The sequence below is a fragment of the Eretmochelys imbricata genome, chromosome 7, assembly GCF_965152235.1.
Source record: "Eretmochelys imbricata isolate rEreImb1 chromosome 7, rEreImb1.hap1, whole genome shotgun sequence".
Taxonomy (NCBI): domain Eukaryota; kingdom Metazoa; phylum Chordata; order Testudines; family Cheloniidae; genus Eretmochelys; species Eretmochelys imbricata.
Window position 1 is genome coordinate 102,220,378 of NC_135578.1, and position 16,976 is coordinate 102,237,353.

The following is a 16,976-nucleotide window of genomic DNA, read 5'->3' on the forward strand; positions in this document are numbered from 1 at the left end:
TAGGCTGTCAAACGCAATGTGAATGGCATATAAAAGATGCACCTTCATAGTGTTGAAATTCTTATTTATTTCAACACTACATATATGCATCATAAACAAGTTATGTAACTATTATAAAGTAATAGGGTAAGAATGTAGGATTTATCAGAGGTGGGTTCAAATTATTCTTGTTATAAATCTGCATTTCAGAAAATTAAAAGTACAGACATTTAATAAAGCAGCTCCTGAAATTAATAACACTTCTGTAAAAAGGATGAAAAATATATCAAGTAAATACATTTATTTTCTTTGACAAACCTTTTTTTAAAAAATAATCCTTAATTTTTTGAGTCAGTGATGTATTTAAAACAATCCACTATAAGATTATAAAGATTGTATATAGTAAAAAATATATAGTTTGAGGGCAATAAAAACCACAGAAGAATTAAAAAAAAAAGTGACTTTCCTTTTCTTTTCCCTTATCATTGTCCAATATTTTCAGATGCCAATTTTTGAAAAAAATAAAAAGTTAGCGATTTATACACTTCCAGCAGTTAAAATTAAAAACATATAAGGAATCATTTGCAGATACATTAAATCATTGTTATATGAAAAGCAGGCAGCAAAAATTAAAAACATTCTAAGAACCGTCATATATACAAACTTCTGTACAAAATGATGACACAAGGACAAAAAGATAACATTCAATTTGTCCTAATCCACCTAAAATATTACACATTAAAAAAAAAAAAGCTCTTCCCGTTCTTATGTTCAACTGTTCAGTTGTAGAATCACATCAGGTCCCATATTCATATACTTGGTTTCTTTTCCTATAAATTAGTGCCTGTTCAGTAGCTAAAGTTATCTTAGTTTAAAATGGTATCAGACAGAAGGAGGAGCAGCTAACCAATAATGAAAGTTTTAAAAAAGAAATCAGAAATCATCAGAAATCAGCTTATTTATAACACAGAGCAATTAAAAAGGCTACCGGAAAATCAGGTTTCTGAATGTGTGATAAGCTGAACACGTTTGTTATTTGAAGCCATCATAATGCTGCTTCTTAGTATTGTTATTAGGCCCAATACAATGCCCACTGAAATCCATGTGAGTATTCTCACGGCAGGGGCGGCTCTACCAATTTTGCCGCCCCAAGCAGTCGCTGCCGAATTGCCGCTGCCGCAACAGCAGCGGAGCTGCCGCCGAATTGCCGCCACGGGACACGGACGACCGCCCCATTCTGAATGCTGCCCCACGCACCTGCTTGGAAAGCTGGTGCCTGGAGCCGGCCCTGTCTCACGGACTTCCATAGGCGTTGGGATCAGGCCCATAATGCCCAACTGTCATTTTTACACACCAGTATCCATTTCTGTTTTCTGTTAAGTAGTTTGGTATGACAAAGCAAAATGTTCTGGAATAGGGAATAGTGTATTATCAGTTGACAAATGCCCTCTTGCTTTGAAAATAGGTCGCAAGCTCCTCCCAAACAATTGGTCACCATTATCCTGTGACAGCTTTATTCCAGTGGCATGATCTGTTTAGAAAACTGATTTACTGTTACAAATGAGTTCCATTCAGAGTTAGAATAATTTCACTAAACATTAGACACTACAGGCGTGAATGAGGTAACCGTTATATACCTTAAAATATTTAGGGAAATGAAATATTACAGCTTTTTCTTTGGAGAAATGCTTTCTTGTTCACTGGACAATCCCAGAGTCAACAGATGTTTGCTTTCGAGTAGTCTTTGGAGGAGGCGGTGGTGGAGTTTTGCTGGGTAATGGAGGTGGCAGGTGCTAGAAAAAATGAATTTTGAATAGAATATGTTACTGATGAACTGATTTTGATGAAGTGGTTGTTCATGTATGATTTCATATACTGCTGTGACAGATAGGGGAGTGAAACTTTATCTGTTTTATTCCTGAAACCTTCCTCTCAAACTTTGCCATTATGAATACAGTTTTGCTTCTAGCTTTTCACTTATAACCTAATTTTTACTGCTGACAATAACAAGTCTCTCAAGAGTTATTGATTAACTATCTCAATATTTCAGAAAAAGTCTACTGAAAGAACTTGTCAAATTTTATATCCCTATACTTTATATCATATTGATTATCAGCCTGTACTAACTGCTGTCGCCCCAACCACTACATGGTTTAAAAAGTACATTGAATTACAGCTCTACTTCTTGTCTCGTCTTTTTTCTTTTTATATTTTATATTTTTAGAAAAAGCACCATGCTAAAAAAGAAAAAGGAATAGATTAAACAGATTATAAATGGCTTTCATGTTATTATCAGATCTCGCTAATCTTCAACATTATTCAAAATAACATTCTGAGTTGATGAAAAACATTACAAAAAATTATCCCCCTACATTATAGGAAATTATACAACAGGGCTGTCTGTTTGCTTCAGAAGTGAATGAAAGGACAAATACAAACAAGTATTCCAATTGATCATGGAAGTCAAATGATTTATTTTCATAAAATTCAAGATGTATGATGACAAAAATTCATCTTGCTGAAAGAATACAAGGACATTGCAGGCTTGTTCATACACCGTTTTCAGGCTAGATTTAAACAGCATATTGGCTATGAAATCATTACAGCTTTTCAATCACTGCATTGGAAGTTATACTGCAGTGTTACACCCACTAAGTATTGTTTTTCGGTTCAAATCATCCTTCCCCTGCTGGTGAAGACAAGACCCACCTTTGCTTTTTTGGTTTCTCAGCTATTTCCTATTCTTTTTGCCGTTTACACTCATTTTATATGCCCCCCGTTTCCTTAACCCATTCTTGTTATACTTTATTAGATTGCTATCCGACACGCTTCCAAACAAATGGTTATAAAAACGTTAGCCACATACTAATACTTTAAATTACAATACACACTGTGAGTTTGCCAAGTTTCTTGATCACTGCCATGGGAACAATTCAAATGTTTGAAATAGCTTAGCCTTTTATTGCATGTACTGTACATGGAATCTTGATATTGGGGTTTCATTTCTACTTCACATGGCTCCATTTATAGATTGGTTTAGTTACTAGAATTCATTGTAAATAAGACCTTATTTTTATTAGAAGGCAGTTCATTATTTCTAAATCATAGTTACACACTCATGCTATTATGAGAACATCACGGATAGACCATGTGAAATTACATTATTTGAAAAGAAGCCGTATGTTGAGATACAAAAACCTAGTGGTTCTGGATGACTCCCTGCCATTTCACATAATTCCCTCCATTCATTTGGGGCAGGGTAAGCCCTAGAGCTATGCTTGATATGTCTGCTCATATTGAAACATTCAATTTACTTATTGAGAGCCAGCAGAAATGTCAGGGAGTAGAGGAAAAGTACTTCTAAGGTAATTTAAGGTCCATTTCATGGCTATATTTTAAGACAGCAGCAAACAGAGTTAAACACAGGGCTTGAAGTATTTACCAGCCCTCTATTAGCCATAGGCAGATACAAAAGATGAGGGAGGGTCTACATACTGGCTGAAACCCAGAAACAAGGAATGACTGGTTGTGAAACCTAGCTCCCTACACAAGCTAGGAAGGGTACTGGATTCCTGCTGAAGCATCGTTCTTGGATCCTAACTCAAGAGAAATGTCTTTCATATCAGTCTCTGCCTGTTAGGTGTCAAATCTGAAGCCTCATCTCCTCTTTCTGGCTGCTGGAGGAGTGGAGCTCTCTCTCAGGTATTCAGTGGTGATTTGGCATACAAAGTCTTTGTTCCTATAGTCCTGCCCGAGCCTCCTGGCTGCGGCAAAAGGAGGTAGATGGCATTTCTCCCCTACACATATGAGGAATTTCATATGCACAGTCCAGTTAAAATTTACAATATGTCTTTCCAGGGAATAGCTAGATTGTTCAGTAAAGCTTTTATTCTATAAACAACATTGCTGCATTAGGTATATGATTAATTAAAATAATGCTCGGAGCAACATTCATTTTCAGTATTTGTCTCACAAATGATGTATAATTTGCTCCTGATTTAAATTCAAATACAGTTCTCAGTGACCTCTGTATCAGAAGATCAAGTCAACATACTATTTAATACGAAGAACACACAGGTTCAATTAGAATTAATTTTTGGTTAAACATGAAACTTTTTTTTTAAAATTGGGATTTTTTTCTGTTTTGCTAGTAACTTTCAGTTTCCAGGTCTGATGGTCTGAAGCTTTAAGTTTATTCACTCCTATCCGGCCAAAATTTTTGAACGTAGGTGTCTAAAGTTAGGCTCCTGAAGCCATACCTAGGCACTTGAATAAAAGTGGCTTGATTATTAGAAGGACTCAAATTCCACTGGGATCTGCAGATCTTAGCACTTTTGAAAAACAGGGCAGTTCTATTGAAGTACTTAAATATGGATTTAAGAACCTGATGTTAGAGATCCAGTTTTGAAAATTTTGGTAACATTACTCTATAGCTATAAAATGAACACTTAATGGCCCAGACCATCAGACACAGAAACTGCAGATCACTAGTAAAACATTAAAAAAAATCCCAAACCAAAAGATTTTAATTTCCTACTAACAAAATAAACTGTATATCCTTTCTGAAAAACTTTATGGAACGTCACAAAAAATGACTTAATATTTCTTAGTATATTTTCTTCACAGGCATTTTAACTTCATATTTGTCATAAAGGAAAACTACTTGAACTTTATTGATCACATAACTTACAAAGAGCCATTTTGAATTAAATTAACTTTAAACTGGCAGTAATTGGCAATTTTACAGATCAAAGTCCTTAATCAAACCAGTGGGTTTTTTTGTATTATCATCACTCAAAGAAATCAAATGATCAATTATCATAAAATAGAGTTGAAGACATAATAGGGAAGAGCATATATTGAAAACACAATGAGGATGGGCTAAATATACTAGCCATAAAAAACATGCATATTATGTGAAAGCAGTCACATCCTGCAAGTAAATTAGCCAGAAAAGAAACAACAGAGATAGGTGGATAATTAATATAATTGAATTTACAAATTCCATTATAATGTGGGCTAAATTTAGCACTCATTCATTTATATAAGCTACCATTGAATATATTAGTAGAACACTGAATGATGCCAAGGCAGCACTATTAAGAATTCAAATCAGACAGACAAAACTTAACAGCCAATATGAATTGGTACAAAAACAAATTTGGTCACTACTCTAAGAGCTTACCAGTCTTTTCTTTTACTCAGCTACAGTATAAATGATGGCAAAATGAAACTGGGAAAATGATCACTACACTCACAACAGTGATATCACCAGTACTCAAAACAATTCCACATAGAACATTTCTGAAATACAAGATCAAATTTCCCTGTATTTACATTTAATTAAAGGTGCTCTACCAAGTTCATGTTTATGTTTCAGTGGTAATAGTGAGTCCTTCAATTCTTGGAGATTGCTTTTCTTTCTGAGATAAAGATAGAGTCTGCCAGTGCACATTAGAACCTATTTTCGGCAGATTCCCTGACTCACGTGTACCTCAGGAGAAACTGGAACCTTATAAAAAGGCACATCTGGAAAATACAAGCATTTTGTCCTTTCCATTTCAAATATTAAATTGCTCCCATTTGTTTGGTTTTCCCCTGTGCAAAAAGGAGTAATCAAATTTAAAAATCTCTCCTTTCTCCTCACTCTCTTGTAGAAATAGAGCACAAAACATCGTATACACAGAAAATAAGAATTAAAAAAGACAAAAAAAATTCTTAATCTACAGAAAAGAAGAATATGATGAGTGAAGGGTTTTTGTCGCTCAGAAAGCAGTATAAAACAAAACTGAATTCTGCAACAAAACCTTGTGGAACTGTAAAAGAGAAGAGTTCCTGTATTCTTATTTTATTGGAGTTGAATAGCAAGATATATGGTTAGCTTCTAAGATCTGATCAGGAATACTTCACTTTTCAGAATTAACTGATTTCACTTAATAAACCATAAATTGTGTGAATGAAAAGTAATCAGGACATAAGCTACATAGTGTTGTGCAACAATTTTCCAGCACTGTTGTCAAAAATTCATTATCTTCTTTTACTATTATTTTTACAGTGGCGCTGAGTCACACAATCCATAAACAGCAGCATGTTTCTTATTTATCTATAGAAACAAATGGCACATAGCAAAAATTCATCAGGATATAATACTCACATAATTAAAATGTGACAATGTGCCAAATCTTCAGCTGGTATAAGTCTGTATAGCTCCACTGATTTCAATTGAGCTACACCAATTTACACCAGTTGAATATTTGGCCTAATATCTGTAAGTCTGTTACGTTTAAAATACTGTACTGTATAGTGCTGATTTGGCCATTAAGTCATTAAGAAGATTATATTGTCTCAGCTAGGTGAAAACACACAAAAAATGGTTACTTACCTGTACAGTTATTGTTGTTCTTTGAGATGCATCATACACATATACAGTCTACTGCAGGTGTACGTGCACCCAATCACGCACTCAAGTGGGAGACTTTTGCCAGCATGTGCCTTCACTAGCCTCATATGCTGAGCCAAGAGCATAAAGGGGCATGATCACTGCTTTCCTCTCCATTCCTTCATACTGCCAGAAGCTAATACTCAAAATAGTGGGGAAAGTGGGAGGGTCATAGAATATGCATAACACATCTTGAAGGTGATTGCGGTTTGTTTTTTTTCCTTTGAGTGATTGTGCAGATATACATTCCACTGCAGGTGACTCGCCAGCAGTTTCCTAACAGGTAGTGGAACGTTGAATTATTTGGAGACTGCAACACTGTCTTGATGAAGTGGGCATCATTTTAGGAAACTTGAGTGATAGCGTAGTGTCTGGAAAAGGCACTGATGTCCATGTTGTTGTTTTGGAAACGTCCAATACAGGAATGTTGCTCAAAAAAGCTGAAGAGGATTGAGCCCAAATAAAGTGAGCCATTATCTTTGATGGAGGAGAGACCTTAGCAAGATTGTAGCAAAGCTTGAGGAAGTCTGACATCCAATGTGAAATATGCTGCACTGTAACAGGTTGTCATTTGATCCTTTCAGCATAGATTACAAAGAGTCTAGGAGAGGATCTGTGTGGTCCAGGTAAAATGCCAAAGCCCTGCAAACATCCAAAGTTTGAGGTTTTTCTTCAGCCTTGGAAGAGAATACTGGGAGGGTGAGTTGTCTCATTTAGGTGCAATGCTGATGCCACCTTAAGACGTGGCCTAAAACAGACCTTGTTTTTGTGAAAAAGTTAGCTGATCCTCCTGCACAAAGTGCCTGAGCCTCTGGGAATCTCCTCACAGGGATAATCACTACTAAGAATTCTGTTTTCATTGACAACAGCAACAGAGATGTTGTCATTAAAGGTTTAAAAGGGAGGACAGTACTATCGATCAAGCAGGTCAATACTAAATTCAGGTCCCATGAAGGTACTGGATTGGACACAGGAGGGCACATGTTAATAAGTCTCTTTAAAAATCTGGAAACCAAGGGATGCAAAAAGATAGAAAACCTATCCAATGAAAGGTGTATGGCAGAGAGGATGCAAGGTGGATGCACACTGACCTGGCAGAGAGACCAGAGGATTTCATATGCATAGGGGTAGTAGCTAGTAAAGTATATGTCTCATCTCTGTACAGTCTGGAAATAAATGGTGAGATTCCACCCAGTCCGAAAACCTTTTCCATTTCATTGCATATGTGGCTCTAGAGGAATCCTTTCTGCTGTTCACCAAAATGGCCTGGATATCTTGGGAGCAGAGTGTCTCTTCATTGGTCCAACAGGAAGGTGAGGTTTATGGCTGTAAGGTGGGAGCCTGAGTTGGAATGTAGAGACATGACTTGGTCTCGAGACAGGAAATCCTCAACCAAGGGTAAAACAACAGGTGGCTAAATGGAGAGTTGATTTAGGTCCATAACCTATACGGTCTTGGCCAGGCAGGCACTACAAAGATTAAGCTTGTCACTACACCCTCAGAATGAAAGTGACTGGAGGAAATGCATACAGCAGATTTCTCCATTCTGAGAGGAGAAAAGCATTTGTCATGGAACGTGGGCTGTGACCTGCCCTGGAGCAGAATCTCTTGCATCTGCCGTTCAGATTGGTTGCAAAAGAGGTCTTTTACCAGGTATCCCCACAGTTGGAAGATCTGGTGCAGAATGTTTCTTCTTATTGACTATTCAGAAGGTCTATGAAGTTCCTGCTGAGGGAATCCACAATAGCGTTCCTCACTCCTGGAAGGTTAAAAGCTTTTAGTGAGATATTGTTCTTTATACAAAAGCTCAACAAATGGATTGCTACCTGGCACAGCTGATATGACCTTACACCTCCCTGCTTGTTCAGCTAAAACAAAACTATGGTATTGTCTGCGAGAACTTGAACCACTCGATCCCCTGTGGTTGATCTCTCAGGCCCAATGAATAGCTCAAAGCTCTAGCACATTTATATAGAGTGAAACATCCTGAGGATTCTGAAGTGCTTAAGCCTTAAATTGACCCAGATAAGCCCCCCCAGGCTTTGGTGAACATGTCTGTTACATCAGTCATAGTTGATTCCAGCAGAAAAGGAACCCCTTTGCATATAGTCTCAGGATCCAACAACCAATCCGGGGATTGAAGCAGCTGTGGAAGTACGCAAATCAGCATGTCCAGAGAACATCTGCTTGGAAGATGTACTGAGTGAAGCCAGGCCTGCAGAATTCTGAGGTGAAACCTGGCATGCTGTCATATACATGGATGAGGCTGGTATAGGAGAAGGTGACTCCCCTAGATTGAGATTCTGATGCAGATCTAGATGCTCTTGGAACAGTTCAAGATGCCCAATAAGGCTCAGGAGGGTATTCCAATCTTTGTACTGCCCATGGTAGTGGGTACCTTACTGGAGACTCTTTTGTAAGGATACTGTTCAAGTTCCCTGGTCCAGGTGTCCCTAGAACGTGACCTGTATGGAGAGCTGAAGGACCATGGAGGAAACATAGGTCTGTCGTGGTCAGAGTCTGAAGAGGAGAAGATGTAGCTCTCCTAGTGAATGGAAGAGCAGCTCCAGATGGTGTTAGTGGAGGTTTTGGTGGGGTCCTAAAGGTGTTTGGAAGGCAGAAGGCAAGAGCTGCTGTTGAGGGCTGCATGGAAGATGCAGGAAGAACCAAGGGGACAATGAAGCAAGTGATGTTGATGATGCTGATGCACTCAAGGTTAATGCAGTCAGTGCCAGATGATGATGTATAAGAGAGTCTGGCAGAGAGAAACACAGAAGGTCCTTTGCTACAAGGAAAGCCTATGCTATAGACAGCCCTGAAATTGGAGGCAAGTATTCCTTTGCCATACACAAGGTATGAGCACGTGTGCTAGTTCTTCACTTTCCCCTAGTTCTTTTCAAAAGCCTGGTGAAACAAACAGACCCTGTAGCGTGCCCTGAAAGTCAGCTATTCTGAGCTATTTCAGGCCAGGGGTAGGAGGACATTTCAAAACTCCAGGGCTATTATGGAGACTGCTCTGCCAGCAGCCCATTCTGTTGAAAGGGATGTAGCATCAGGGCCCCTGCAGTGAATCTCAGAGAGAAAGAATCTCTCAGGTAAGCTAATGCAGGCCATTTAGGGCTTTACAGGTGAAAATGAACTCCTAGAGTCAGATCCTCGGCTGATGTAAATTGTCATAGCTCCACTGAAGTCAATAAAGCTATGACAACCTACATCAACTGAGGATCTGCCCCTAATACTTAACTCAGCTTCCAGCTAATCTCACCTGGTTTTCTATGGCTAAATGAGGACAGCACACAGTAAAACCTTCTTATAATCATTTTCTTCACATACAAGGAATAAAATAATCTGCAATGCAACATACAAACATGCAAACACTGGATTACTTCACTATAAACAGATTTTAACTATATACAAAACTGATTCCAGTCCAAATGTTACTGATGCATCAGAATCTCAAAAAGTCAAAATAAATGTTATAGTCATCATTAACCAATGTTTTGTTTTCATTCTTTTATTATGCACCGCCACTTCCTTCTTTGCCATACTCTTTGTCAAGTTCTGTATCTGCTGCTGGATTGATGGAAATCTTCTCATAAAAACTATTATCCTGTGAATAGTAAGTATTATAGCCAATATTTATAAATGTAAGTGCTCCTTTGTCTATTTAATTTGAGTTTCCCTTTTGACTGTGAATGCTAAAGAGGCAGTTATTTTGTATGCGAAGATGTACACGAACCTGTGAAGGAGGACAACAGCCTAGAGGAATGCCTTGATGTAATAATAATCCTTGCAAGAGTCCAAGGATTCTTTTTCATGTTCATGTATATTATTCAGAATTTTTGTAGCAGAACAAATCACACAATGCAAGAACGAATATGTATATAGATATTCTAGTTAATATTTTAAAAATTACAACGAACAAGATAACAATCAAAACATTACAGTTAGAAGATTATTGGAATAAAAAGACTTAAGCAAGGTAGGTTAATAATGGATTCCAAATAATCTAAACATAAAAAAATAAAAATCTCAAGCACCATAAATGATTATTGGCAGCAGTTAGACCTAAAGTACTCAGAACGATATGCCCATTTCTTGATACATTTGTCAATGTACTTTTTTCTGTTCGCTGAAGCTTTTTCATGTTTGACTTCAAGGCAACCAGTATTGAGCCAAGTACTTAATTCTAACACAGTGAGATCTTTCCCATTCTGTAGTACCATTTTTAAAGCAATTGGGATAATATTATCTCCAGAACTTTTCAATGGTTTGTCCTTATTGATGCTAAGAATAGATAATTTAAAACTAATCCGTTTACTAGACAGATAATCAAGACTGTTATTTATTTATGAAATACCATAGCCTGTAACCATAAATTGTGGGGGTTCAGTCATAGAAGTTATAAGAGCATACCTGACTGATCATCTTCATGCTCTACATCAGTCTTCACATTTTGCTTTTGATAATTTCACTGGGGTCCAAGTACAAAGTGTAATAAATGCAATCATTGCTATAAAATTGTATGAATTACATTAAATTACATTGTATGAATTTCTTAAATTATATGAAATATAATCCCGCTAGTTTTGTGTCAAATCTGTTTTCAAATCTACCTCACAGACTTTGTCACTGTTCATTCACCCGGATTCTTGGCTCTTGAAGAGTTTATGAAGTCTAGATGAAGAGCCAAACACTCAGTTGTTGTCTTATAAAATTTCAGGAGCTTATTATCTAAGGATTTAGAACATATTTTTGATTAACTTTTCAGGTTGTGTTCAAATCCTGAGTTCCCTCAGAAACTGGTTGTTAGGGATCTGGACATTTTGGCAAACTAGAGTAAAAGACAGAAAACATTCTGGAGGACTGTAAAAAATGTGTAAAACCACAAAGTCTCAATGAAGCACAGTGTTATGATACCCATTTTAAAGATAAAAAACTGAGGCAAAATGTTAAGTGAATTGTCCTAGATCACTCAGCAAGTCAGTGGCAAAGTCTCAGAATAGAACCCTTATCTTATTACTCTCAGACCTGTGCTTTAGCTATTATGGCATGTTTCTTTCCTGTTTGTACTTGAATAAATTCCAAGTCCACAGAATTGTCCACAGAATTGATGATCATATTAAATTAGCTTTGCGGTTGAGGCACAAGACAGGGAATCAGAAAATCTGGGTTCTATTTCCAGAATTACCACAGACTTCATGCATGACCTTTGGGAAGTCACTCAGGGCCTGATTTTCAGAAGTGGAGAGTATGTACAACTCCAGTTGCTCAGCCCGTCTCAAAAATCTGGCCTGTAGTGACTTGTAAACCACATTCTTCATCTATAAAAATAGGGAACTTTCCACCTAACTTTTCTTCCAGACTTGATCAAGTTTCACTTAACTTTTTTAAAAACAAATTATTTGAAGGATAAATTTCAGAATTATTTTTTTAACTCAGACAAATCTGTGCATATCTCTGATAAGCAAACTGAAAAATTATCATTCTTATTAGGAATTTGAACAGGGAAACATTCCTGCATAAAACTGTATATCTCTTTTCTAAAAAGTTACACATTTAAGAGGCCAAATGATAGCCTTCTCCAAAAGTGCTGAAGATTTTTTGAAAATCAAAATATTTTTAATAGCTGCACTATATTCTAGTGACTTTTGGAAAATAAGAAAGCTGAAAAAGTATCTTCCCCTGCCTGAATCTGAAAAATATGTTTATGATGAAAAATGTTTCAGGGATCTGCTCCTTTCAGGGGGCAACTGTGGTTGCCTATATAGGAAATGACACAGAACTCAAAAATGTAAAGCTGTCAGAAATATACTTAATTTCTTCTCCTGAAATAGAATTGTATAAGAGTATAAAAACTAATTTGCTGCTGAGACTACATCCTGTCACTTTAAGCTCCCTTGCTAACACATTTAACAGTGTTTTGCTTTATATTTAGTTTTCTCCGGAATGAATCTAACTTTATTACAAGTCATTTAGAATGAGCCACTACATTCCTTCACGCCCTGATTAAGACACTGTTCTGTAGTAGTAGAAATCATTTGGAGGCATACATGTCTGCTATCAGCATTACATAGAACTTCATGTTCTTGGCCAGTATAATGTTGCAAATAAACTAGCAGAAAATCATTTGTACCTCTAAGACTTACCCTTTGATGTGCAGCGGGGGGTGTTGTAGGGCTAATCAATTCTTGATTTTCCATGAGATTTCCATAATCTGCAATGCTACCTTTGAGAGGCAAAGGAGGAGGAATGTCTGCCATTTCCAAACTAGACACCCCATTCAGCTCCAGATCTGTAAAAATTAACATTTCTTTAAGCCTCTGGATCATTTAAATCAATCTTAAGATGCAGAATGTTTCTTCAGGCATTAATGCTATGATAGAGATAGTGCCCATGCATCCATTTGTTCACTCTTCATTTCATAGACTGTATAATTATTTGCTGCTCATGGAACAATAGCTTTTAAATTAAAAAAAAAAGAAAGAAAAAGAAACTGCTGGAATCATGAAAGTAAGGATCACTGTGTCAGGGTAGGTCAACTTTTAAGTGTACCGTCTGTATCAACACTACAAGGTCTCTCACTGTTTAATAAAAAAGGAAATTGTACAACATTGTCCCTTGTCTCAGATTTCACTCGCTGATATTCACAGATCATTTAAAACAAATAAAATTTTCTCAGCTGTAACCTCTGTGTCTATGGGTTGTACAGTATTGAAAATGTGATGTGAGTAATTTTCCAAAGTATACACAGAATATAACAGAGCAGAGCTTTATTTACTTTTCTACTTTTAGAAATTTAGACTTTTAAAAATTAAACGCACTAAAGAAATCCATAAATAACCACAAATCTCTATTGAAAACTTTCAAAATCCAGAGCACCATAAGAACATAAAAATGGCCATACTGGGTCAGACTAAATGTCCATCTAGCCCAGTATCCTGTCTTCCGACAGTGACCAATGCCAGGTGCCCCAGAGGGAATGAACAGAACAGGTAATCATCAAGTGATCCATCCCATTGTCGCTTATTCCCAGCTTCTGGCAAAATTATATAATATTATATTATATATTATATTAAATTATGAGTCATTAGTTGTTTAAATAACCAACATTATAAACCTAGAGTATATACAACAAATTTTTTTTTAATTTACTCACAGAAGGTAGAGAACAATCATTAACAGGGTGAAATTTACCCTAGTGAAGATGATCAGAACTAGGCCTAAGCAGCAGTTAACTTCTATTTAAGTCTTGTTTTGAAGGCCTAAGTGGTGTATAGGTCTTGTGCTGGCCCTTCTCACAGGTAAATTTCACCCACAGGAACATATTCAGCCATTCTTCTACAGGCAAATCTTCCACTGGTTTAAGCGAGAGCTCTGCCAGAGGAATGAGCACTGATAAAGCCCTTCTTATAATACATCATTTTGTTTATAAATTGCGGAAACCGTTTTCACTTAAAGGCTGATTTTTCTTGAGTAAGTGGAGGGTTTGTTTACACAGATTCTTTTTTAATGCAGAATATTTGGCAATATTCTCACTGTCTCTCTTTTCTGGTTTTCCCAAATGGCCTACCTTACTATTTTCTTCACTAGTACAACTTTAGCTTCAACACAGTTGTATTCATTTATCACTGAAATCTCTTTGTCATTTCATCTCTATTTAGTCCATTCAGTCTACATCAGCTAAAAAAATATCCCTCATCCATCACTTTCAAATTCTTCCAATGGCCTCTTCAACTCGAAACTTGTCATTTCCTTCAAGGACCTGAGCAATTCTATGGCTGCCTGCTTCACTGTTCCCATATCTGTCTACTTCTTCCTGAATGAATTCTGCCTCACTTCTCCCATTGTTTCCTTTTCTCTCATTCTTATCCTTCCTTTCATTCTGTTCCCTACACTTGGAACGCCTTCCCACATCCAAAAGTAGCAGGCATCCCCCACCTCTTCTTACAAACCCCTCAAAACCCACTTTCTACAAAGCCCACACATACTTAAACACATCATCAGACTATAGCATTACCCACTCATTACCAAAAAAATTAATGCTTCAAACAGGTTTCTCAGATTGCCCAAGGTGCTTGGTCTTGTGTGTCTATTTAGACATTTGAGCTCCTGACGGGAAAGACGGTCTCTTCATGGTAAAAATCAAGTTCCATAACATTCATACTCCATGTGTCTTCTTAACAACAACATTTAATACAAAAAACCAGTAATAAATTAAATAAAATGATACTTCTACAGTGATTTAATGAAACATTTGGAGAACTTTAGCAGAAGTAAGATTTGTGTGTGTATGCAGTTTTGATGTGTCTGTTTTTCCTTTGGTTGATGTTCTTCCATATTTAACTTAAACTAGCTACATGTACATGTTTAACCCTAACTGTAGTTTTTGAGAGGAACATTTCAAAACCTTCACATTTAATCATACATTCTAGAGAGAGTTACATAGTATTTTATTATGTCTAAATAAACATCTTAAAGTGGGAGATTTATGCCTTTTAACAGAGAAATATAAGTGTACTAAAGACTTCTCCTAGGTATATTAAATGATAGCATAGTACATGTTAAATATTAAATCATTGTATGCTATTGTGGATAGAAGATAAAAGGCCAAAATTTTGAGGTCAGTGAGAATGGTGAAATTCCAGTGACTATAACAGAACTCAACCATTGTAACTGAGAGCAGAATTTTACTTATAAAATGTCAATGTACACAACTGTAATCCCTGAGTTAGGGAGACACAAAACTAACATTCATACAATTTAAGTTTAAGAAACACTTTGCTTAATGAAGCACACACATATTTTTACTTAGATTAACATAAAAATAGCAGTTTATCGTTTCAGTGCTCTCACAGAAGAGCTAATTCTTAAAGGTGAGGAAAACAATCAATTAAATTAAATACCAAATTTACTTTGATTAGAAAATGAAACTTTTGCGTAAACAGAGCACACATGTACCCCTCAATAAAATAGATGCCTTTGATGTTTACATTATTTTTAGTAGCTATAATTGTATTTCAAACTCTTAATTCATTTGATTTTAATTTCTGGTCAAGTTATTTATACAGGAATTACTGGTAAAACATTTTAGTGTATTTGCTAAGAGTATGAGAAGACCTGGCTCTCTGTTTCTTTAGGGCCAAATCTACTTCCCCATGCTCAGCCTGTGAATCTCAGATAGGCACTGGGGAGATCCATGGAAGAGGTAGAAAAGGAATCTTTTCCTCAAACAAAGGAGCAGCAGAGGAGATGACCTGTGGAGACAACTTCATTTTAATAGATGGAATAGCCTTGACAATTCCTAGTGGCCCCCAACCATGGCTGGAATTGCATAATAGATTTTATTCCAGCCACATCCCTGCTCCTCTTCCAAATAACACTTTCCCCCTGTAGTACCTGAGTTATCAGTGTGTAGGGGGTATGCACCTCTTACCTGGCCTCCCCAAAGCCTGGACGCACCAGTTCCATTGCCAGATAGCTTTGCATACTTACAGAGAAGGAGCAGGATACGTCCCAAAGTGAAGGGCTTTGATACATACAGTATTTGCAACACACTCTATTTTTCATTTAAAATCAAAGTTCAAATTTAGCTGTGGACCAAACCCAGCACTTCACTTAGCAGACCATTAACATATATAAAATAAGTATCTGGCCTGAATGGCAGTCACAAGTATGTCCAAAAGTCACCTTACTGCAGCAAAAAGTTATTTAAACAAAACCACATCATTTCACTGCTACGATTTGGGGAGGAACTGTTTGCCTCAATATTGTATGTCTATTTGTGATATCCCAAAGATAATGTACCCCCTACCAATCTCCTCTCCCAAAGCCTAAATTCATCTTGATTTCTGAACATTTAAGTGTAAATAAGTCTAATTTAAATTTCTTTTTGCTACAATTGTGCAGGGTACTGGTGCAGGTCATCTGAGATGACCATCATCCAATGTTGTCTGTGTATCCCTTAATTTTATTTACTATATGCCACTGGGAATAATTCTCAACTGGCAGGGATCAACAAGATGACTTAAGTCTTTTTCATCTCTACCTTCTTTGATTCTGTGGAGCAGATTATCAAATTGTACTTTTCATTCTCCTAGATAGTCAAGAAGCAAGCACTATTCTCATAGCTCAATATAAGATTAACTCTTTTTAGCCAGCTTGCTTCACAAAAAATTATCTATTATCCTGGAATTCTTTAAAAATGTTAGAGCTATAATTCTTTGAATGATTAAGGTCAAGGCTCTGTGTACTCTGTAGCAAGCTGCACCTAAATAATGCAGCAAAGTCCTAGAGTCCGCAGCAATCTGGTAGAAATATTCTCAAAACTATGTGATAGCTTCAGAAACATTTTTAAAATGGAGGTTTTTATTAAATATGAAAACAAATAAATAATTAGCATAGTAGCCCCTGTGAAATGTAATTCAGATTATGTTATGTTTCCAAATTTTCAGTTTTCAATGTGCAAGACTGTCATTTTTGGATTGCTGAAAATTAATTTATATTAGTCAGAATTATTGTTTCAGCCTCTCTGGAAACTGAGGAAGGCAACACTTGA

General features: G+C 36.6%; 1 protein-coding gene across 1 annotated transcript in view; it reads right to left on the minus strand.

Annotated features, from left to right (window-relative positions):
- Positions 1–285: 285 nt before the first annotated feature.
- The window catches only part of DOCK1 (dedicator of cytokinesis 1), a 549,703-nt gene continuing 533,012 nt past the window's right edge, over positions 286–16,976 (minus strand). Inside the window, exons 51-52 of the mRNA XM_077822901.1 lie at positions 12,568–12,713; positions 286–1,772 (exon numbers count right to left, since the gene is read on the minus strand). Coding sequence (XP_077679027.1) covers positions 1,677–1,772; positions 12,568–12,713 — 242 coding nt within the window. The 3' untranslated portion in view covers positions 286–1,676. The remainder of the gene's footprint in view (positions 1,773–12,567; positions 12,714–16,976) is intronic.